The sequence below is a fragment of the Python bivittatus genome, unplaced genomic scaffold (assembly GCF_059951505.1).
Source record: "Python bivittatus isolate LINGU-HERP-01145 unplaced genomic scaffold, Pbiv_v1 ctg000330_np1212, whole genome shotgun sequence".
Taxonomy (NCBI): Eukaryota; Metazoa; Chordata; class Lepidosauria; order Squamata; family Pythonidae; genus Python; species Python bivittatus.
Window position 1 is genome coordinate 25,196,002 of NW_028277058.1, and position 22,824 is coordinate 25,218,825.

At 35.9% G+C, this 22,824-nt stretch overlaps 2 protein-coding genes across 2 annotated transcripts in view; one reads left to right on the forward strand and one right to left on the reverse strand.

The window, feature by feature from the left end:
• Window positions 1–11,565, forward strand: part of ACSS3 (acyl-CoA synthetase short chain family member 3) — a 56,788-nt gene extending 45,223 nt beyond the window's left edge. The window contains exons 12-16 of the mRNA XM_007440436.3: window positions 758–839; window positions 1,551–1,673; window positions 4,744–4,843; window positions 5,017–5,192; window positions 5,686–11,565. Of these exons, the coding sequence (XP_007440498.1) occupies window positions 758–839; window positions 1,551–1,673; window positions 4,744–4,843; window positions 5,017–5,192; window positions 5,686–5,754 (550 nt within the window). The 3' untranslated portion in view covers window positions 5,755–11,565. The remainder of the gene's footprint in view (window positions 1–757; window positions 840–1,550; window positions 1,674–4,743; window positions 4,844–5,016; window positions 5,193–5,685) is intronic.
• A 29-nt stretch (window positions 11,566–11,594) lies between these two features.
• Window positions 11,595–22,824, reverse strand: part of PPFIA2 (PPFI scaffold protein A2) — a 207,179-nt gene continuing 195,949 nt past the window's right edge. Inside the window, exons 23-31 of the mRNA XM_088141851.1 lie at window positions 20,811–20,873; window positions 19,906–19,935; window positions 17,855–18,030; window positions 17,469–17,566; window positions 16,640–16,815; window positions 16,477–16,545; window positions 15,600–15,759; window positions 14,589–14,685; window positions 11,595–12,263 (exon numbers count right to left, since the gene is read on the reverse strand). Of these exons, the coding sequence (XP_087997977.1) occupies window positions 14,627–14,685; window positions 15,600–15,759; window positions 16,477–16,545; window positions 16,640–16,815; window positions 17,469–17,566; window positions 17,855–18,030; window positions 19,906–19,935; window positions 20,811–20,873 (831 nt within the window). The 3' untranslated portion in view covers window positions 11,595–12,263; window positions 14,589–14,626. The remainder of the gene's footprint in view (window positions 12,264–14,588; window positions 14,686–15,599; window positions 15,760–16,476; window positions 16,546–16,639; window positions 16,816–17,468; window positions 17,567–17,854; window positions 18,031–19,905; window positions 19,936–20,810; window positions 20,874–22,824) is intronic.

The following is a 22,824-nucleotide window of genomic DNA, read 5'->3' on the forward strand; positions in this document are numbered from 1 at the left end:
AAAGTGGAAGAGCCTGTTTGGTTTTGAAACCATAGATTATGATGGCTTGTTGGCTTCCTTGCATGCAGTGAAATCCCATACTGTACTTTTGCTTGTTTGGATTGCATGAAGGAAGCATTCAGGGCAAATGTTTTCATATCTTACCATGTGGACAAACAACTTCAGAATGTATTTTTACCCCAAAATCAGGTGTGTTTGTTATATATAAAATAGAACAAATGAAAATATTTAAAAAGACAACCATAATGCATTATAATTTCAGTTAAGTTCTTTCCATTTTGTATTGCTATGTCCTGAATTACATTCAGCTCTGATGTTTTTTGGCTTGGGGAGCGTAATTGTTTTGTCGGAGTACACCATCAAAACCGCAAGACCAGTGGGACTGGATGAAGCACTGCACTTTGTGATTGGCTTAAAAAAATCTCCCAAACCCTTCTCATAGCCTACAGCAAGGTTTGATTCAATTTTGTTTTCTGCCCAAAGTGGGCAGGAAGGCAGCCTCGGAGCCTGCTGGGGTGGTGATGGTGAGAGGTAGAATGAAATATAGGATATCCTTCTCTGAAACCTATTCTCTTGGTCTGACTTGGAGGGAGAAATCTGTGTGATCTCCTGGCTTTTGGAATACTGCTCTGTGTTCTGTGTTTAAGCTGAACAGTGTGAGTCTTGAAGAACATGTTTTCATTATTCTTGATTTTTTTGTATTAATGTATCATGCATATATATATTTCCCCCCCTTTTTTTAAAAAAAATACAACAGGTTGCCTTTACCACCAGGAGCTTTTTTGGGTCTTTGGAAAAATGAAGAGCTTTATAAAGAATTATATTTCCAAAAATTTCCGGTAAGAAGTGATTAAATATATAATAATATACATTAACTATTTATTTAAAAATGAAATGCTGTATATTTTCCCTTTATTTTTGTTCAGTGGCCGTCCTTGCCTCCCTTTTACTCATTCTAAGAACATTTCCTGTTTGGCTTTTGAATCTTGAAACTTTTTCTTAGCTTTATGGAAAGGTTTAATTTTCAATCTTTAAACTTGCTGAATGGTTTAATATTAGCTAAAATATATCATCTTATATTAAAATATTTTACATGTTAAAAAATACTTCCACTGAACTCACACATGCATGTGCACACATACACACACGCACATTTAGGTATATTTAGAATAGTATAATGCAAGAGGTTCAATTATTCCAAATATGCATATTTTTCTTCCTCTTCCAAAAGTCTTTATCAGACTGGGAGACAATTCCCCCTGGAATGTACAGTGCTGATACCAAGATCGCATATAAGGTAAACAGCACAGTGGTCCTGTATGTTAGGTATTGGGTTTACGGAGAAGCCACTCTAGTGATGTGTCTCTGTCGACCTCCATGAACAGTACCGTGAAATCTAGGTTGGAATCTAGAATAGATGCTAGAGATCAGATGAGGTACTTCTTTGGTAATGCATTGATTTATTTAATTTAAATAAAGGAGCAAATATGTAGTACTGTATTGTGTCTAATATTCTGAAGCATTTTTCATTTATCTACTTTTCTTCCTAGGGTTATTATGATACTATGGATGCAGGGTATATGGATGAAGAAGGCTATCTATATGTCATGTCTCGCGTGGATGATGTGATAAATGTTGCAGGCCACAGAATTTCAGCAGGTGCAATTGAAGAGGTAAAGATAAACCAACCAGGAAAATATGGTAACAAATCAGAGAAAGGGTGGGGGGGATCTGCCTCAAGATCAAGGGGCAAAGTGTTTCCTGATGAGCTCCCATAGCAAAGTTCTTTCCATGAAGACTTAATGAGTGAGTGGAGCAACAAGGAGCAGTGCTCTGATCAGTGTTAGGCTGCTCCTCTTATATACTGAAAGCCATCATATTAATTTCTGACAATATTCTAGACTACTGCTTTATCAGAAACACTGAAGAAAAAATAAATGGTGGGGTGCCCTGACAGCATTGATCAGAATGCAGGAAAAAAATCAGTTTTAAAAACAGGGTAGAGAGGATGCATTGTTGATGGGCCTGGTGAGGGTTTAGTGAAGCATATCATCTGTCATTCAGTATTTAAAGAAGGCATGCTTTGATTTGAATTTAAGACAAATCAAGCAAAGAAAGTATGTTTTCATGCAAGCTACTTCATAATTTGATAATGGAAAAAGATTCATCCATGTGCTATAATGGGGAAGCCTTAAAATGCCTGCGGCACTTCACTTAGAGGCAGGCAGAATGGGATAAGAATAGCAAATCTAGTCTCTGTGAAGGAAATTAATCTGCCAAGGTTTAATGAGTCTTATTGTAAATATTTTTTTGAAATATTTCCTCACATCTTTTTAAAAATGAACTAGTAAACATGAGGAAAGGTCAGCACAACAGCCATCAAATTGTTCAGCAAAGAGTCTATAGAGAATTTCCATTGAATCAATTCAGAAAACGTTCTAGTCCAAATTAAAAATAAAAAATGTTTAAAACTGTTTTAAAATAAACTCATGGCAAGTGTGGTAGCCCAGAAAAGCATGACACTGAAGACAGCTCAGTAACTTACCATTGTGGACTGGTGTAGTTTTGTTGCCTCTGATCACTTGGCTTTCTGAGGTGCCAGAAAGAGTGCCAAAGCTGGTTGACCAGTTTGGTTGTCCTAGAAAAGATCTCAGCACTATGTGTAGGCTGGGCAGGACACATTGGCAAAGTTTGGCATTTCCTGAGCAGGACTTGGTTGCAGCTTTCATTGCAAGAAGTATTGGCAGGACAGAGCCCAGAAGTCCTATCATTCCATTAACACAAGAAAGAGCTAAATTAAGGTTTGTGGGCCTTGCTTAGCACATTAAAGAAGCTGAGAAGTGGGAAAGTAAATGAAACTCCACTAATGTTTGTGTTGCCAGCCAAAGGAGCTCTGTCAGAGAATTTAACAAAGTGATAAAACTGATTGGTCAGTTACTCATATTAATGTCAGAGAGTCACTTAATCCACCTTCCCTTCCCCCTACATTCTCCCTCTATAGAAGTGATATTGCATCAAATATTTTCTGTAGCGATTCCAGAAGCAGTGGATCATTATAGAACGTATGAAGTGCTTTACGAGGCTATAGAGTGGTTTACATCTGCATTTTGATTGAATGGATCAAAGCAGGTCTCTGCTTTAATTTGTGAATCTGGTTTGATGGAGTGATTTGATCAAAGCTTCAAACTGAAGGATCTTTCTGAAGCTTGGAGAGTGATCTAACTTGAAACCATGCATCTATTTCACTAAAATTAGGCAGACTTCATCCCCACAGACATGCTTGGAAATTACTGAAAAGTTACATTTCATGGTTTTCTGTGCTAATCACAGAATTCAGGACTTTTGATGATCTAAATTTTATCTTAGAGTTGAGGTCCAAGTGGAAATGAGCAGCCTATGATTCATTTTCAGTTAAATCAGGCTGTTTTAAAAATCAGATGTTGTGACTCCTGCACACTCCTATTGCTTACACATCAGAGCCAACCACCACATGAATTACCGTACCACAAAATCTATAACCACACATGGTTATAGCATTAGCATGCATTTACTGTTAATCTTAGCCAAGCATTATTAAATAAAACACTACATTTTCTTTCTTTCTTCAGTAGTGCTGTATCTTTTAGTATCTAGTTTTTAGGATAAAGAGCTATTAAGTTATATTAGTTAGTGATTATTTTGCTTACTGCTTCAAAAACAGTACATGTTTTTTTCTTGTCCTATTTTAAGTGTGGCATTAATGAACAGATGTAATGGTAGATTTTGCTGTTCTAGAGTACTATACATATTATTGCTTCAGTGGCAGACCACAAAATAAATGTAAGCCAAAGTACCCAATGCTGATGGTGAAAAAAATGTTAATACATTCTATCCTAGTTTATGCACACTGTCATTTTCTGGATATATAACAAATATATCCAGCTAGAATGTATAGACTGAAATATTTATTCTCAGTTATTTATTATTCAAGGTAATGATTCAAATGTTATGTTCTATGTGATATTTCAGTAACAGGCCACTGCATTTACATTTGGCATCAATCTAAGTTTTGAGAATCACTCACACCTGAATAAAGTATGGTGTAAATTCGCAGCAAGTGCATGCAGATCAGAACTGAAGCATTACATAATTTTAAAATTCTGCTCTTAGAAAACCAGTAGTACAGTATAATGAATAGATAGCATACATTACTAGAGATGCAGTGGCTGAATGCACATTAGCTTCTGACAAGCATAGTTTTTTCAGGCAATCTACATATTAAAGAGTTCCCATTAATGTTCGAAAGAGCCACCATGTAATATGGAAAGATCTCTATTGATACAGATTAAGGAATGGACCACGACTACTGGATTTTCAGATTGAGTTGGATCTAGAACGTTTGTTCTGTTTTAAATGATTCCCTGAGCCAATTTCTGCTCAGAATACTCCCACTAGTAAAAAGAACATTCACTAGTAGCTTGAACCTTCTGCTATTTCCTAGGCTACTTCTCCCATGTTCCTGAGAGACCCCAAACTGTATAGAGCAGATGTTCAGGGGTTTGTATACAAAGGAAGAGGTGACAAAGTTGGTCAGTTCCATCTGAACAATGGGAATGCTGTGCTGGTCACAAGCCTCTTGTCAATGGAGAGTTCCATCTTTCTGTCCACAGGATGCTGTTGCTGGACCCACCTTGTCATATAAGGAATAAACACGCAGTCTTAATATTTGTTTAACATAGCATTTTTATTCTGTCCCTTCCTTAGGCTGTCCTCTCCCATATGGCTGTGGCGGACTGTGCAGTTGTTGGCCAAGAGGATTCATTAAAGGGTCATGTTCCTCTGGCATTGTGTGTCCTGAGAAATGGTGAGACTCTGTTCATTCACAAAGCTGAATCTGTCTTTGGAGCTTTGAAGTGAAATTGATTTGTTTGAGATTGTTGTCTTGATTTGGCTGTGGCAGCCAGGCGAGTAACAAAATTGTACCCATACAAAGAAATAAGACCTCTTATGACAGCTGTGCTCTTATGTGCCTATCAGGAGTTGATATTGAAGAGAAAAAGCTTTTAGAAGAAATTGTTACACGAGTTAGAGAAGATATTGGTCCTGTGGCAGCATTTCGGAAAGCAGTATTTGTGAAACAGATACCAAAAACTCGTTCTGGCAAGATACCACGATCAGCTCTTTCTTCCCTTGTGAATGGGAAGCCATACAAGGTAACTGCTAGTAATATAGTATATAGTAAGGTATTTAGTGCAACAAACTTACTTAAAATTCGTAGTATGCGTAGTGCTGTTTGCAGTTTCCTAATCTTCACAGTCTACTCCTAAAGTTATGCTTAGAGGATTCACATACATGGATTTAATTAGAGTAATATTTAATATGTTGATTCTGCAAGGTTATAATGGGCAACTAGGATTACAAATTGTAACTAAACAAACTTGGAGTATTCAGTGAGATAAGGGTGATAATTTCCCTGAAATTCCATTATAGTATCTCCATTTCTATATGAAGGAAATATTTTGTTTGATGAGTTCCTATTCAAAAGCTATCCATTTTGCTATAAATGCAAGTTTCCGATTATCATAGTATCATTGTCTTTTACTGGGAAAATACTGAATTATATATGATTTTCACAAAAAAGAAAGCACATTAATTTGCCATGTTAAGAGTCTGATTTCCTCCTCTTGCTTACTTTTTTTTTTCCAGATAACTCCAACTATTGAGGATCCTGCTGCATTTAAACATGTAGAAGAAGTGCTAAAGACATTAAAGTAACATTTAACAACCACTAAAATGCAAGGAAGACCTGTAATACTGCATTTTGTTATGCCAGAAATATAAGTCCAAAAATGTTGATTTTATTTCTGTAAATGTGTTACTGAATCTTAGATCACAGTAACAACTAATAATTTTTTGGCAGGATAAATTTTATAATGACTTACTCAGATGGTTTAAAATCTTTCATGGTAATTAAAATTGCATGAGCAAATATTTGTAATATACATATCACACTTAAATACAGTGCAAAAGATGACATACATAATATAAATCCTGTTAAAATTAAGTTTGTTTCCTTCAGTGCCAGGATGAGAATTAATCTTAGACCTTAATGCTAGTTTTACTTGAAACAGCCGTGCTTGCACTGAGGCTTTTTAAGTAGCTCAACTTTGATGACAAGAAATTGTTGTAGTTTTAAGAAGACATACAGATTTAAACTTTGAGTAGTAAGGTAAAGAAAATTATTGCTAAGGCAGTTAATGATTGAGGCATTAGCAAGATCCTGTAATTCAGGCAATGGGTGCTGAATTAACTGAGGCTGTTCCTCAGCCATGTAAAGTTTTCATTTGCAGTTAAAGACAGGATACAGTGAATGCAAATGTTTCTGGGCTATGGTAAAGCTCGGAAGAAACTCTTGAGGACTGCGTGGGTAGAGATAACTACTTTATTCTCCACAAAAGTCACAGCCACTGGCTAACCCCATAATCCTTATTGACAAATTGTATTCCTATCTCCTGCTGTCTTTTTCCCTGACTACACATAACTTTCTCATAAGGTTCTATTTTCATGGGCAGCTGGGTTATCTGGCAGAGAAGCTAGGGAACAGAAAGAGCCAGGAAGAACTGGGCTGCTCCAGTATGTTCTGCCTGAGTGCTGAAGCAACTCAGTTGATTTAAAAAAAAATTGATTGTGCAATCTGGCCTATGATTCTACTTGGTAGAATCCTTTAAGAAATAGAGCGGGGTTTGCATGTCAGCCCTTCAAGTTAGTCCAGACCAGGAAACCAGAACCAAGAATATAATACTTAATACTACCTTTATTATAAGCTTTCAGTAACAGAATCTTGCAAGTCTGAAAGTGCTTTCCCCCTCCCCTGCCTTATGTTCCAGAGAACTAGAGAGGGTCAATTTTTTGATGCTTTTTCTATCACCCATTCCTGCTTTGGACTCAGATTTCTCTTATCAGACCACTGTCTAGGCTACGGCTCTTTCTCCTCTCTCTCAAGATTATTCTCATAGCGCATTACAGTGTCTTTGGCTGTGTAGTATACCACAAGCGATGAGTTTAGGAAGAAAAAAATCTCAGATTCAGAATGGCCAGATACTCATAGTAAACAGTAATTTGTAGCCACACATAATTTTCAGTTAGAAAGCAAACAAAAAAGGATCATAAAGCTCAGAAATATTGCCCCCTAGTGTTACAAAATTGAGATATGGTCTCTAAAATTGTGCTGCATTTTAAAAATATCCAAATTATTTTAAAACAGTGGTGTACCTTTTTATAAACAGACATTTTTGACTTTAACCACTCAGCAGTCATGGGGAATAATCTTTGTACCTGTTTGATCATCCTGCATCCACAGTGTTGTTTGTTATCTATGGTGTAATAATTTAATTATCAGTATAATGAATTTGGGTAAGGCTCCTTTCATATTATGGGGCGGGGGAGCGGCTGGGGGAGTCAGTTGAGTTCTGTTGCTATAATACCTGAAAGTATTTCTTACACCTACCTGCACCCGTGTGCATAGCTTGAAATGTGAAAGGAGAGGAAATGTCACCAAAGGGTTTTTTTTGGGGGGGGGAGGGTTGTCAGGTGCATTATTCCTTTAGGAGTAATCTGGTGGGGTCTTTCATATAATTATGGTACTTGGAAGAGATGAAGATAGCTTTTTCTTTCATTCTGACATCTTTTTCTCTATCCTTATGTTTCTTAAAAAGCTGCTAGAAAACAGATGGTGTTCATCAATTGTCTAAATTATTTGCTTGCAAAGAATTGTGAAATTGGGGAAGAACTGTGATATTAAGTTGAGGGTACATGTTCAACCTGCTTGTATGTAAGTCAGTAAAAAATGCTTCATTGAAAATAAATTTAGGGTAAATCTTTTCTCTATCATCCTACCTTTCTCCCTCCTATAATATAGCACATACTGAGAACTCTTGCAGCCCAATTCTAATTCTCTTATTGTGGAGTAAGTCCAGTTGCTTCCAGTGGAATTTACTGTTTAATTCTTATTGTTGCTGCAGTTCAGAAATACCTCCTGGAAATTTGCTTGCAATAGTTCCAAGTCATTTCTAAAATGTGTTACATTTTACTATTATGCATACTATATACATTTTTTTCAGTAGCACAAAAAGAAACTAGGGATTTCATTTTTTTTAACCTCCCTTTGAACTGATGTTGCTCAGAAGAGAAGAGCTATTATAGTTTGCAGTAGATAAAAAAAAAAAAAGGAGGGGGGAAGAATTCCTGATTTATTTAGATTGTACAATTCAGTACAATCTAGTACAATTTAGATTGCAACCTAAGGAATACCCTGTGATTAAAAGGAATGGCCTTTTTCAATGTTTCAGCAGCCCAAATTTTCTTATGTGTTAAGCAAAGGTGGGTTGGACAAGGTAGTTGTGGGCAAATACAGTAATCCTTTATTTCTGGGCAGAGGGGGGATGAGTTTTAATCCAAAGACAAGCTGGTCTGGCTTCCTATAACAAATAGACCCCTCCAATATGTTTTCCTAAGAAATAATGCTCTTCACTCAGCAGTCTAACGATGCAGAGAACTGAGTAGTGTTCTCTGAGGGGGGAAAAAGCGAGCCAGCATGAAAAAAAATGCCACACACAAAACACTTGGAACAGAAGTGTAGCGTGACCTACAGGTCAGACTGATATATTGTAGGTCATGGATTCCCCACTTCAGCTTTAGAAAATAAGTGTCCTCTTCTGTGCCTCCATAAGGAAGGATTATAAAAGGTAAGGCAGAGAACAAACTAAAAATAAACATATGTATTTTCTGTCCAGAAGATGTTCAACTGGAAAGACACTCTTTTACAGCACTGTACTGAAAAGAAACATTTTGCAATATAACTAGAATGAGTCCAAACTGATGTATGTCATAGTAGTCTTAACTTCATGTTATTGCTGTGTTGTTATAAACAAGCGGAGGACTCTGTAAGTGTTCCTTAAGGCTGTCATACTATAACCATTTCTGTATGGATGTCAGCTTAATTAAATGTAATGATTTATTTCCAAATAGTCATAATTAGGACTGCATTATTAATAAACTTAATTTGTTTGGATCCAGACCGTTTGTTAATATAAGGAGCAAAATAAAATGTGCTTGAAACTGATCAAAGTTAGGTATGTTCACAGCTTACAGAAATCTAGATGGAGATGAAAAGTCATTAAGTTAAACACTAGTAATTCAAATAGGGGTCAATTCATTTTGCTACAGGTAGTCCCCACTTTAAGAGCAAGTTCCGTTCCCAAGGTCTGTCCTTAAGTCGAATTTGTATGTAAGCCGGAACAGTATTATTGTATAATACTATATAAGTAGTATTGTGTAATTAACTCAAATCATTGTATATTTAACTAGAATTTTGCTACAATAAGCTCTGTTCTTAACTATGGGTCATCCTTAAACTGGGCGTTCTTAACCTGGGGACTACCTGTACTTACTTTTTCACTTGGAAGTATAACAGTATTGCTTTCTTTTAATTCTGCAAATTAGAGATTGTGCTTTGATTTTGGCAAGTAGTTTTAGGAAGAGATTGGCTGATTTTAAATCTGCCCACCATCATGCCATAACAGATTTTTTTGCCAGAGTTTTTTTCCCCTGTAGTTTTCAAAAGTCTGATTTTAATTACAGGACTGTTTGCTATAGTTAACTATTTCCAGTTGAAATATACTTGTAAGCCCTGTATAAGCTGATCCTCAACTTCACTGATTTTTGTCCATTCCACTGCTATTTCCTAAATTATTCTCTGGAATCACTAGTTACATGTGCTCTTGTCAACACAGACTGAATATCACTCACATTCGTTTCCAAGTACTTGATAAAATCAAGTTTAGACTGCCAGGTTTCTATCACTGATGGTTGATGTGTACTAATCTCAAAGATGCTTGGAAAATGAATTTAGACTAAGTGAAACTCACAAGGCAGCATGTTCACACCGTGATTTTGTGGCAAAGTACAGTCTGCAGGGGTATTGCTAGCTGTGTGCAAAATGTTTTAAATTCAGATAGTTTTGAATTAAATTGAGTTATTCAATTTTAAAACACTGTGTTTGAAATATGAAACAAATCTTTTGAACTTTTTAGAAATGTATTGATCTCCATGATTGAGATAGGCCACTGTGATAGTAATAGCCACTTTGAACTTACAACAACTGCTTCAAACTCAAAATGGGGTCTCTCAAATTCCAAATTATTTGAATTGGAAACATTTTGTACACCCATATTTAATTGCTTAATACATGAGAATGTTTTGCTTATATTCATCCCTTTAACCATGTTTAAAAATTATGCTTGAAACCATGATGTGTGCAGCTCTATCACAGACAGAACACATAAAAGAGCACTGATTTTATTTTATTGACAACGGGGGAGAGAAAAAAATCTGTCACCATTTAGTTAACTGAAATCTGTTTAAAATTTTAAAAATGCAGTAAAACAAATGCACGTGCAGATGTTTTGCAGATAAGCCTGCTGAAGGACAGGTCTTAAGCTACAATAAGATCAATCAGGCAGCAAGATATTAGCAAATAGAGTAGGTAAATTACATTATTAAATAGTTCTTACTTTGAAACTTCCAATATAACAAAGGGTAAACATCAATAACACCACCAAATAAAACCACAGCAGGTAATAGTTTCTCCTCTAAACTTCTATACAGTATATAATAACTGTTCTGTCTTTTAGTTATTTCCTCTGATAAAGTTGACTTCTGTGAAGTCTCAGCAAGGCCACTTTGAATGAAAGCCTAACATTAGACAAGCAGCTGTCCAATACCCTATTATAATGAAGACATGGAGGGTATTGTTATACAACTGAAAAGTTGAAAATCAGATTTCTCTTCATCATTTTGTTTTAGGCCAATTTTAGCTAGCATGTGAAGAATTTGGGGGAAAAAAAGAATACTAGCAAAGCTAGCTGCTTCTTGGTACAGTAATTGCTTCTTCGTAGCCATTGAGGAAAAAGTCTCTTGCTTTCTGTAATTGGTTCTGACTTTTGCAACGTTTTTATTCATGTTGGTTTTAGAAAGAAGAGCAGTCACAGTGCTTTTCTACAAGTGTGTGTGTGTGTGTGTGTGTGAGAGAGAGAGAGAGAGAGAGAGAGTGAGAGAGAGCTGTTTTGCCTTTATAGGTCCATTTTTGGCTCAAGTTTCATGTTTTAATCTTTTCCCTCTTGATCATCAGAGGCAAGGATTCACTTTAAATATTGGCATATTTCTTTAAAAAGTAGGAACATGTTGAAGCATCTAATAACTTTTTGCTATCCAATATCCAGTTGACTTTGCTACAATTCAAAATTGTAAAAAATAGTGGAATGGAAAGATACAAACAGTATAGCTGACAATGTATTGTCAAGTGTTTGCACTAAGACCCCATGTACCACAGATTTTTTTTAAAAAAATCATATTTATATCCATTTACATGAGACACATAGTAAAAGAAATGCACCATAAATACATGAATTCTAGTATATTACAATAAAACAGATGGAATAAGTTTCAAAATGAGGGCCCCCTTTTGATAAAAGCATTATTTCTGCACATTGGCCAAATATTTGAGGATGTATACTTTTAAAAACTAGCAATTATTGTTAATTAAACTACAGTAGTCCTCACTTAACAACCACAATAAGGACTGAAAAATTGGTCGTTAAGGGGGCAGTTGTTAAGTGAATCACCACGTGACCGGATCCAATTTTACAACCATTTTTATGATGGCTGTTAAGCAAATCACCATGGTCGTTAAGTGAATCACATGGTCGTTAAGTGAATCCAGCTTCTCCAATGGAGATTTTTTGCCTGAATTCGCTTAATGACTGCGGTGATTCGCTTAATGATCATAAAAAGGTTGCAAATCTTGTTCATGTGACCGCGGGGGGAATGCGATGCTTTGCCATGGTCATAAGTGCGAATACAGGTTGTAAAGCACTTTTTCTGAGGCTGTCATAACTTCGAACCATCGTTAAATGAATGGTTATTAAGCGAGGACTAGCTACAGTATACACCAAATGTGCAATCTGGGCAATATTGTTGCTACACATTATTCAGTCATTTCAGTAGAGTTTGTAACCAACTTTTATGTGAACTCCACAGAAAGGATTAAAAATTGTGTGACAGTAGTACTTGGCAGGTTGCACATTACAACTAAATATGTAAAAAGATCACACATTTTAGTTTGATAAACATTTATATTTTCTTCCCTATTACCCTGTTCTTTGAATAAAAAGCTTCTTAAGATGGTGGTAGTGCACTTCAGGTAAAATAGAAGAAAGAGGTGGCATCTAGAAGTAAGGAAAAACATTACATTCAGTAATGAAGTTTACATCATTCAGTTATAGATTCATTTGCTGTAATGACCTCTGGGTAGTAATTGTAAAATCAATAAAGCTTAGTTGAGGTGGGAAGGAAGTAAAGCATGGGAAATATGGGATCAGTAAAAATACAGGGCAGAAGGTTCACTGGTTGCATTTAAACTCTACTCTGATGATGTCAGGCCTTCAACAGATACATTCTTTTTTATCTTACACAATAGATAAAATAAATAAAAATGAGTAAATAGCATCAAGAAATCTTGTAATTTTCTATGTGAATTTCTGTTTCAAAAACTAATTTACAATAATATTATGAAGTAGAGATGTTTATATATCAAGAATGCAGATACAGTTACATTATCTGCAATAAATCTCAGTAAAATCAACAGAGTTTATTAAAAGATTTGTATAGGATTACAGTTTCAATGTGTCCTGTTTTTTTTCTTTTAAACACCACTACCTATAATTGAAAAAAAATAAGGAAAATGTTTTTTTTTTTTCCAGAATGGAATTTCATTTTAATGAATAGCATGTTCTAATAAAAATACTGAGGTTGCTGTTCTCTAGCAGGAAAACTGGAATGTTTAAGATGTATTTTAGAAAATATCCATTTTGGAAGATTAAAATTTCATGTTTATAAGATTTGTCCATAAATTATTATAGTCCTGCTCTAATGAACAGAGTTGCCATTGCAGTGAACTGTGAGTGAAGCCACAGTTTGACCAGAAGTATTTGTAAATTACATGGATAAACCCAATTTTTGTCTGTATTTTAAAAATGAATGATTTTCTGTGGTTTATATTTTCCCTTTTGGATTTCATAATCTCAACGTATTCTGCTGTAAAAACAGACTAAATAATCTGAGGTTCAGTGCCTACAACTATTGCATGTTTTTGTTTTTTAAACTTACTATATTAAAAGCATATGCACTTAGCAGTCATGGAACCTTAAAGGCTTAGACTTTCCCTTCCTAATATTATTTAACTTCAAGAGAAAGGATAATAATGATTTCTGCCAGCTTTAAATCAAGAACGTACTACATATGAGAACAGAGTATTTAAACAAGTGTGATTAAACCTAATTGTTTTTATTTGGCAGAAAAACCCATTATTTTACAGCAAATCTAGCTTTTTATTTCCGAACCCCATGCCGTACTGTTTACTGTGAAAGAGCATCTGAGCATGGGGGTCAATATCAGGCAGGAAGAGAACAGTCTTCAGCAACTAAGCAGTAATTGGTTCCTGACCTGAATAGAGAAATTATGTCTGATTTTTTTCCAAAGTAAAGGTGCCAGCTTAATCACACTTGTTTAAATATTTAACAGTGCAACTGGCTGAATTTTTACTGCTTTTCCCAATTTCTAGGAGTATATTTCAAAGCACAAACACAGACATGTACGTATGTATGTACTGAAAGTAGTAGAATGTAGTGGGCCTACACGTTATGCATAAAATGTTATAATGGAAGAAATTATTGCCATGCAGCTACACATTTTCTAGAGAAACACTATTATCAAATGTCTTCAATGTTATGAACAAAAGTTTGTGCAGTTTTTGGTGCTCTCTGAGCTTGGTTATTTGCTTGCAAATATTTCATTACCCAGCTAGGTAACATCAGTGCAAGTGAGTGTGGGGTTTGCTGCCTGTTTCTCAGATAGATAGATAGATAGATAGATAGATAGATAGATAGATAGATAGATAGATAGATAGATAGATAGATAGAAGCTTGCCCTGCTAGTTTTGGTCGGGGTGTGGTTTCCTCTGTTGGAACAACAGTTTGTTTTCCCAATTTGAGCTTGAAATAACAGTAATATATCAGAAAACAAGTTACAGTTGTCTGTAAGTTGTTACTTTCTGAAGAAATACAGGCAGGATCTACTGTTGGGTCCAGAGATTGCATCAGAAATGTGGCTGCTGGAACATGGCTGAAACTGGCCTACGATGCAGTAATTTTTGTGTACCCTTCTAATGTCTTGCAGTAATCCTTGGATGTTAGTAGCATGAAACAAACAGCAATAAAAACTAGTATCAAAGTTGTATCTTAGGGAAATTAGGGTTGAGGGACCCACCTGGGATTCCAGATATTAAAAACAAAAGTTCTTGGCATGGAGAAATAGTTTATCTTATGTATCTTGTCCATCTCAACCTGAAATGTTACAGCCCAGGTCACAGGTTTGCCACCACTGCTGAAATTTAGGCTGAAATATACAGGCCTCCAGCAGAAGCCTATACTATCATTGTTATTTCTTTTCCTTACAGAATGTAGCCTTTCATGTATTTTCATCTGAATACTCACTTTAGTTCAGCTCGGAGCTCTTTTTCATGCTAGTTATGTCAACATGAATATGTGCGAACTGTAGAACTGTCTAACCTCTGCAACCGAGCTGAAGCAACTGCAAATAGAAACCCAATAATATTAAGAAACTTGAAAGGGGGGGAAAAGGTAATTAATCGAGGTTTTTCTAATAAAATCAGTAGCTGTGAGTTATTTTATTTTGCCTTTAAGCTTATTTAGTGCCAATTAGTTCATTTCCTCTATTTAGTCTTTTGTTTAAAATGTTACTTCATCATAAATATTAACAAAAGTAAGCATTTTCCCAATTATCTATAAAATCAGGATCAGACAATATATTTCATATCACTCTTTGCCTGGATGGAAGGTAGAATACATTTGTTCCACTGCAGACATTTACCTATATACTAAATGTTCAAATACAGTTTATGCTCATATGTCTAAATTGCACAGTCCATGTCCTAAATGAACTCCAGAACCTGAACATGTGATCAGAATTCTTATTTAATGTCTTGTGTAACCTATAGACTTCCAGTGGAACTGGAGACATGGAAAACAATCCATCTGTGTTAGGTGGGAAGGATCTCTTGGATTTCCAATAATGCATTAATCCAATAATGAAATTGGAGATAGAAATCCAGCACTGGATAACGTGCTTTAATTTAGAAATAGGAATTAAATCATTAGTAATATTTAATCAGCAACTGAAACATTTAATTCTTGTCCAAATGTCTTAAATTACATAGAAGACCAATATTGCTTTCTCTTATCATCAAATATATCACATGCTTTCTTCAGAAATAACACTGCTAATAATCAAACACCTTAAAAGGAGAATGTTAATAGTTTGAAAACAATCTCATTGCCTTTTCCCAGACTCTTGAAGATGTATTTCTTGTACCCTCTATTAGCTGTGATGTAGATGTAATTTACTTGAACTTTTACACTAAATGTAACTAGCAGCCATACAAAAGTTGGAACATTCATTTTGAAAGTAGGTGTTAACTGGTTTACCGTCAGTTGCCATTTTTCGTGACTGTCCTGATGTTGTAGTTAACCGAAACCCAGCCGGCAGCGTTTCTGAAGAGCCAGGCATCATGCTGATTCCATGAACTTCACGAGGAGGAAACTGTCTTCGCCAGGAAGACCCACGCCGGAAATTCTTGTCATCGCTCTGCAACAAACAAATACTGAATTTTAGTAAAACTGAAACCTTTGGGTAGCTGTCATTCCCTGTTTTTTAAATTGTATACTTGGGAAAGTAGATTATTGCCGATTGAAAAAAAAGTTTTTCCAAAAGCGGATACTATGGAAATCTTTATCAGATTCTTAAGTGGCCCATGTTGGCCTTTGCATCCTTTTTGAAACCAGGCTAATAATAAGTGCACTGATTACTTTTGTTAGGATATAGCCAGCATACACCGACAATTACATTTAAATTCTGATGCTCGAGTAACTTATATCTTATTATCACTAGTTGCTTTTTTTCAGGTATATGCATTAATGGTTGCATATTGGCAATTATGGCTATTTCTGCCAAAACAAACAAACAAAAAAATTATTTATCAAATATAAGGATTCATCCTGCCATAGGACTAGGAATTTATATAAGTTTGCATAGAAGGGCAAACAACTTGTTATTCTGAATTAATTTGACTAGATCCTTCTTTCTAATATAGCCAGCATAGCCATAATATCTAATTCCTTCTCACACTTCTCTATTTTGTTTAGACATGCCCAGTTTTCCCATCTATTTATAATTAAATTTGCAATGGAAATAATATATAACATTCTACCTTAATGTATTTATTTTCATTTATTATATAGACATAACCACCATCTATTATTCTCTGCTGCTCATAATTCATTATATAAAAATAAGACTACTTACTTCATCAAGGCGTCTATCTGTTCCTAGTGCCAATAAATTGTTGTATTCCCTCTCAAGAATCTGCCGTGCCTATGGTTAAACAAATTACCCAGTGGAATAATGTAAAAAAAAGATTTCAAATCCTACGGAAGTGGAATGGATTTTGAACAGCTAATTTATGTACCTGGGTGTTCTGTGTTGGAATCTGCAACAATAAGGCTAAACTGCTATAATCAAAGTTATCATCTAAGGCTATAAGTGACCCATGCACACCACTTTCTAGCACATTGTTTGCATAATCTCGTAATCCAATTGTTTGTATCCAGCGTATAACTCTGTCATTGCTCCACACCAGCACATCTGTGAAAAAGACAAAAAGGAGAATTTTGCTAACAACTAAACTTTGGAAGCAGAAGAATAATTGGAGATCTGCACTAAACCTAATATGGCTGTTTCAGATTACTCCCATAATACTGATAGAGCAATGTAAAGCAATCTTTCTAGCACAATGGCTACATGAAATTTCTAGAGAGAAATTCATATGACGTAACAAGAAACATCTGTGTTGATATTCTCTAGAAATGTAATGGAAAAATACTTTGGTGCATATCTAATGAATTATGAAGCTAGACGAAAACTCTAAATATTTTCCCCTTATATATTGTCACACATGAAGGGTCACAGGGATGAGCTTATAATGATAAAGGACACAGACACCAAAAGCCTATCCAATGTTCATCTATCTCTAGATTAACAATGCTTAGATGCTTAATGGAATGCCATCAATTAGTAGTTTCTCATTACAGGATGGTGTCTATTAAGGTAACCACCTGGGATACTTCTTCCAAACAGAAACCTGTTCCCACTTACTTATTGCTGGAGGTTTATTGTTCTGAGGTGATGTTTTGCATTTACTTGCAGTTCAATGTGTTTTTATAAAACAATATTTGTATTTAGAATATTTTACAGGATAAGCATTGAGAATAACTTACTGTATTTTAGTAAAGCATTACCTTTTATTTCATGCTGACTTGCTTCCCTTCTCCTTTCTAATTCTTTTCTATCATAATTCAGTTTCTTTAAACACATGATTCCATATTGCAGACTTGTTCTGTTATTTTAAAAAATAACATCATAAGGCAATCAGAAACCATCTTATCATTATGGAAAATTCTTATTCAGCATGTTTCATAAATACTGGAAGTATTTTGTGGCAAATGATTTAGACTGAGAGAAGAATGTAGAAATCATATCATTAAATTAACATGTTGACTACCAGGGTGTTTGATTATGTTCCTATTCTGTCATATAAAAATGTATCATTCGTTTAGGGGCTGCATAGACCTCTATGGCTTGAAGATTATGCAGCTCTGCTATTAAAAATGATATGTTAACTTACCGATGAAAGCTATCCACCATTTTTAAATGTACACGGAGATCTTTTTTTGTTAGATGATCTAACATCCTTGCATCCACCAAACATTCCATGAAGTAACTTCGGTACTGTGGTAACCCTAGGCTGGGAAGCCATTCATTACCAATCCATTCATGGTTCATATCACCATAAGCCAGAGTCTTTGGGAAAAAATAGGGAAACAAAATGATTATATAATTACCAAACCAAATACAATTGTTCTTGTCTATTTCCTTAATCGTTTCTAGTATTGTCTTCCCCATTCTATTGCCTGACAGATCAAATACACACACACACACACACACACACACACACAAGATTTGGAGGCCGCCCAACTCCTGAATGACTCTGGGTAGCTTACAGTTTAAAAACAATAGAATAATATAGTAGGAATCTATTATACCTAATATGACTTCACAGCTATCCTACCCCAAAGTCTGGGAGAACACGTGCATTGGGACTTCAGATTTTAAAATTCCTAGCCAAACCACAATCTAGAAGGCATCAGGTTAAAGAAGTGTATCTGAACTTTAATTACATGGCAGTCCTAGTCCAGTATCTCACCAGGTAGCAGCATCTAACCAACTTCAGCAGATCTGAGAAAGTTGAGTTGGCCCTAGTAAATACTCGGATGGGGGTCTGGCTAGGAATTGAAAAACAAAAAGCATTTTGGAATAAGCAAAGGCAACCCACTTTGAATTGCATGGATATCATGCAACAGAGGGAATAGAAGGAAGCAAATATAAAAAGTCTGCCAAAAAATATCATTCTGGATATGGAAAGAAAAAGGTAATTCACTTCATCTACTTAAGAAGATACGGTTCTGCCAAAATGATGCTGTGCATGCAAGCAATTTGTAGATATGATTTATTAGTTCTATTCATATACAAGGTAATGCTAATAGCAAACTTAAAAGAGGTGCATATTAGTGGTGGTTGGTTTATTCCATGGTTACGGAGGCACTGGTGGAATAACTAGCACAATTAGCACAAGCATTACTTAGCATAATTATGTTGCAAAGCATTGCTTGTTTATTTATCACATTTATATAGCTGCCCATCTCACACAAAGCAACTCTGGACAGCTATATAATATTGTTAAAGCACTTATGCAAAGAATTGCATAAATGGAACCAAAGTATTGAATGTGACACTAAAATGTGAAAAAGATGTTTTCTTCAGAGTAAAAACTTTGTGCTAGCGGTGAGACCATAGGACACAATTCACAATTGGGATGACTAGTATGTAGTCTAGATTAGTATATAGGTACTATAATAATTTCATCTTAATTTTGTCAAGCTGCAAAAGAATAATGAGTTGGCCATGTGACTGCTGTAATATGTAAACTCTCCAGTTCCCAAATTGTAGACATACAGATCCTTTTAGTACAAATATGGGCATTCAGAAAAGCAAAGGAAATGCAGTTTGCAATAGAGCTGTGCCAACCCATCAATTAATTTCTCATCTTCAGCTACCTAATTTTGCTGAAAGGCACCACATTGGTGAACTCTCCCATCTTGACTATTGCTTGTCCATTAACTGCACTGTATGTACTTTAATACTACTGGGTTTATGTCTCATCAATTCTAGACAATTTGGCTGATTTAACAGCACTGGTAAAAGTAACTACCAGAGATTTCCTGGTTCAGTGCTGGTAATTAATACAGAGCACCCATCCATATTCTCAAATTCACTCATCACAGCATTACATCTAGATGCCATGTTTTGCAAATTACATGTATGCAAAGTAAATCCTAGGTTAGTAAGTAAAGGTTGATGATGGTTTGAGGCAAAATAGTTTGGGGCCTGTCCAAATGAGACCAAGAAGGTCCCTGAGGAAGTTACTATAAAAGGAAAATTCTGTTTAGGGCTCAAGTGAAAATGCCTTTAAAAAACAAAACAAAACCCTTTTGCAGGCATCATTAAAATATTCCATAAGCAATGCACTCTCATCTGTCAAGGGCTGATCATTCCTAGTTTCAGAAACTGAACTACTGTTTGTCATGTTGAAAAACTGTTAGAGGAAAAGGGTTTTACCTGAGCCCAGCTACCTTCCTCACTGTCTTTCTGCAAGTTAAAGAGAGCCATTAGCAACATTGATTAAGAACAAAAAGGAAATCCAGCATACTCAGAAACCAATAAATAAGATATAAATAAGCAATATATGCTTATTCTTTTTCAGGTTGTCATAACATTTGGTCAATGGGAGGGGAAAAGAGGCAGTAGGTAAGGAAGCATTGCCAGCCCATTTTCCAGGATGAACTACTAGTGGGTCACTGGCTGACAAACAATCTATGGGCACCAACTGATCAAATCTTCTGCACAATGCATCTTCCTCTGGGAGGTACCGGCCAGGAGCTTTGACTAGCCAGTGACCAAGAAAGGAGAGCAGTGATGCCGCCAGCTTTTGAACTGCCTGCGATGTTCAGTAAAGCTTGCACAGGATAGATGGCCTCAATTCATGTGTATTGTGGACAATCTCATGGTGATCACCCAAAATGCCTCTCTGCTGGGCCAGCAGGCTACTGACTGCCCTCCCCCAAGATGTCCTGGCTAGGAGCTCTGCCCTGGATGCCAAAGGAATGGGTTGGAGAAGTGCAATGTCAGAGCAACATGTGATAGCTTTCTAACCCTGGAGCTTTTTGTACAGGGTGGGATGCACTAAACAATTAATATGCACTAAACAATTAATAACTAAGTTGATTTCTCAATTTTAATGCATTTGTATTTATTTTGATACAAATTATTTAAGTAGTTTATAATTGACTACAATACGGGCTTCAGACCATCTCCATAAATAGCCTACACATATGAAGCTTAATGTGTAAAGCAGTACATAAAACACAAGTCGTTTTGTTTTTTAAAATTATTATATTTAGTAGCCCCTGAAAATTCCTTATCATGACACTGCAATAGCAATGACAGGCATTATTAGAACTAACCGTTTTGGCTGGAGCTGCAAGATTTTCCATTTCTTCGTGGGTTACCCAGACGTTGCCTGAGGGCTATTGTCCATGCCCACAGGGAGTCAGGCAAAATCCATATTAGGTAAGCAGTGTTAAAGAAGAAAGGCAGCAACACTGTAAGTTAACAGCATACATCATCAAAATGAGCACAACCACATCCTTGCCTCAGATGAGGTGCAGCTAGAAAACAATGTTAAATAGCTGCTTTTTCCCTGCATTTTGAAAAAAAAAAATCAGTTGAATTATTCTGATACAGAAGTGAGCCTCTGCATTCAATTAGATAAGTGTGAACAAATAATCCCTACACACATTTATTATTGTCTTCATAAGCATTATTACTTTAAAGCAGCTTGCTTCATTTGGTTTCCTCCAGATACACTGAAATTGTAATGTCTATCATTCCTATTCAGCATAGCCAACACACTGGAATGTTAGATTTTGCAGTCTCAACAGATCTGGAATTTATCAGATTGGGGAATGCTATGTTAGAGCATTTTTAACATGGAAATAATATTTCATTGAATCTATGAACCTTAGGACTGGTTCCAATAAGATGCATTTGCTACACTAGTACTGAAATCTGAACTGTACACACTGGGAATCATGTTATGATTATCTCAGTATTTCAACATCAAATAATTACAAGGATATCATACATATTTAAAAGTACAGAAGTTGCCCTAGAAATGTATACTCCTGTATATGGAAAAATTATCTGTGAGGTTGATCCCACAGATACTGTATTTTCAACTGTTGTTACACATGACCTAAAAAGTAGTACAATGGGAGAAATGGGGATTTAAGAAAATAACACTTTAATCCAAATTGGGCATCACATTTGAATATTTTATTATAACTAGTTTAAGTTTTCCAAACTGATTAAACCAGGGGTCCTCAATCTTTTTAAATGGGTCCAGTTCACGGTCCCTCAGAATGTTGGGGGGCTGAAAAAAACATGAGGAGAGGAGGAGAGCCGCTGGACCTGGCATACCTGTCATGTAGAATAGTTTGGCTCTGCGATCTCTCTCCTCGTGCATTGCCTGCAGCTCCCGACACAGCCCTGACACTTCCGCTTCTGACAGACAGCAGTGGCAGCCAATCAGGTGGGTGGGCTGGATAAATGACCCCGGCGGGCTGTATCCGGCCCGCAGGCCGTACTTTGAGAACCCCTGGATTAAACCATGGCTAAGACAGTTTTTTTGCTTCTCTATATGTAAGTAAGGGGATAAGGATGTCTTGCTGGAATTTATCCTTTATAAAGACCTGGTACTAGGGCTCAGTTTAGCAAACTAAATCATGATTTCTTTGCCTTTGTGAGATGTTAACTAGGACTAACGGAACAATTCATAACTGGGGCACATACAGTTTGTACAATATATATAGCTCAATTCAGGTGTTTTCCCACACAACTACAACTGCACAGAGGGAAACAGCTGGACCACATCTGCTAGCATTTCCCGGGCTTTCCCCAATCACTTCCTCTGTGAGAGAGGTCTAAGTTCACAATATATCAAATCAACAACATACATGCACACACACATATCCTATGTACATACTTCACAATCTTCTCAATCCTGCTTACACAGCCAGATTTTCACAAGATGGATAACTTCTTCGAGGGAAAGTAAAGAGTTAATATTTTCAGGAAGATAACATCTTAAAGGGGAGTCTGTTGTAGATACTCTAGTTTTCCTGAGATTGAGATTCCAAATATGCATGCAGAAACCTCCACTTCGGGAACTTTTTCCATGTAACATTGGATTGTTGTGGGTAAAGTTGATGAACATAGATTTTCTAGTACTACTGTCCCTTCACCGAATTATAGTCATATTTCAACAATACTTAAATTGGGTTTCTCTGTATTTGATTTTAGATACCAAAGTAATTTAAATGAAATTAATCTATGCTCCACTTTGTCTTCTGTTTCATTTTAATTAATGCAGTAGCAATCAACATTTAGTTCACATATCCTTACAGCTGTTTGATATGA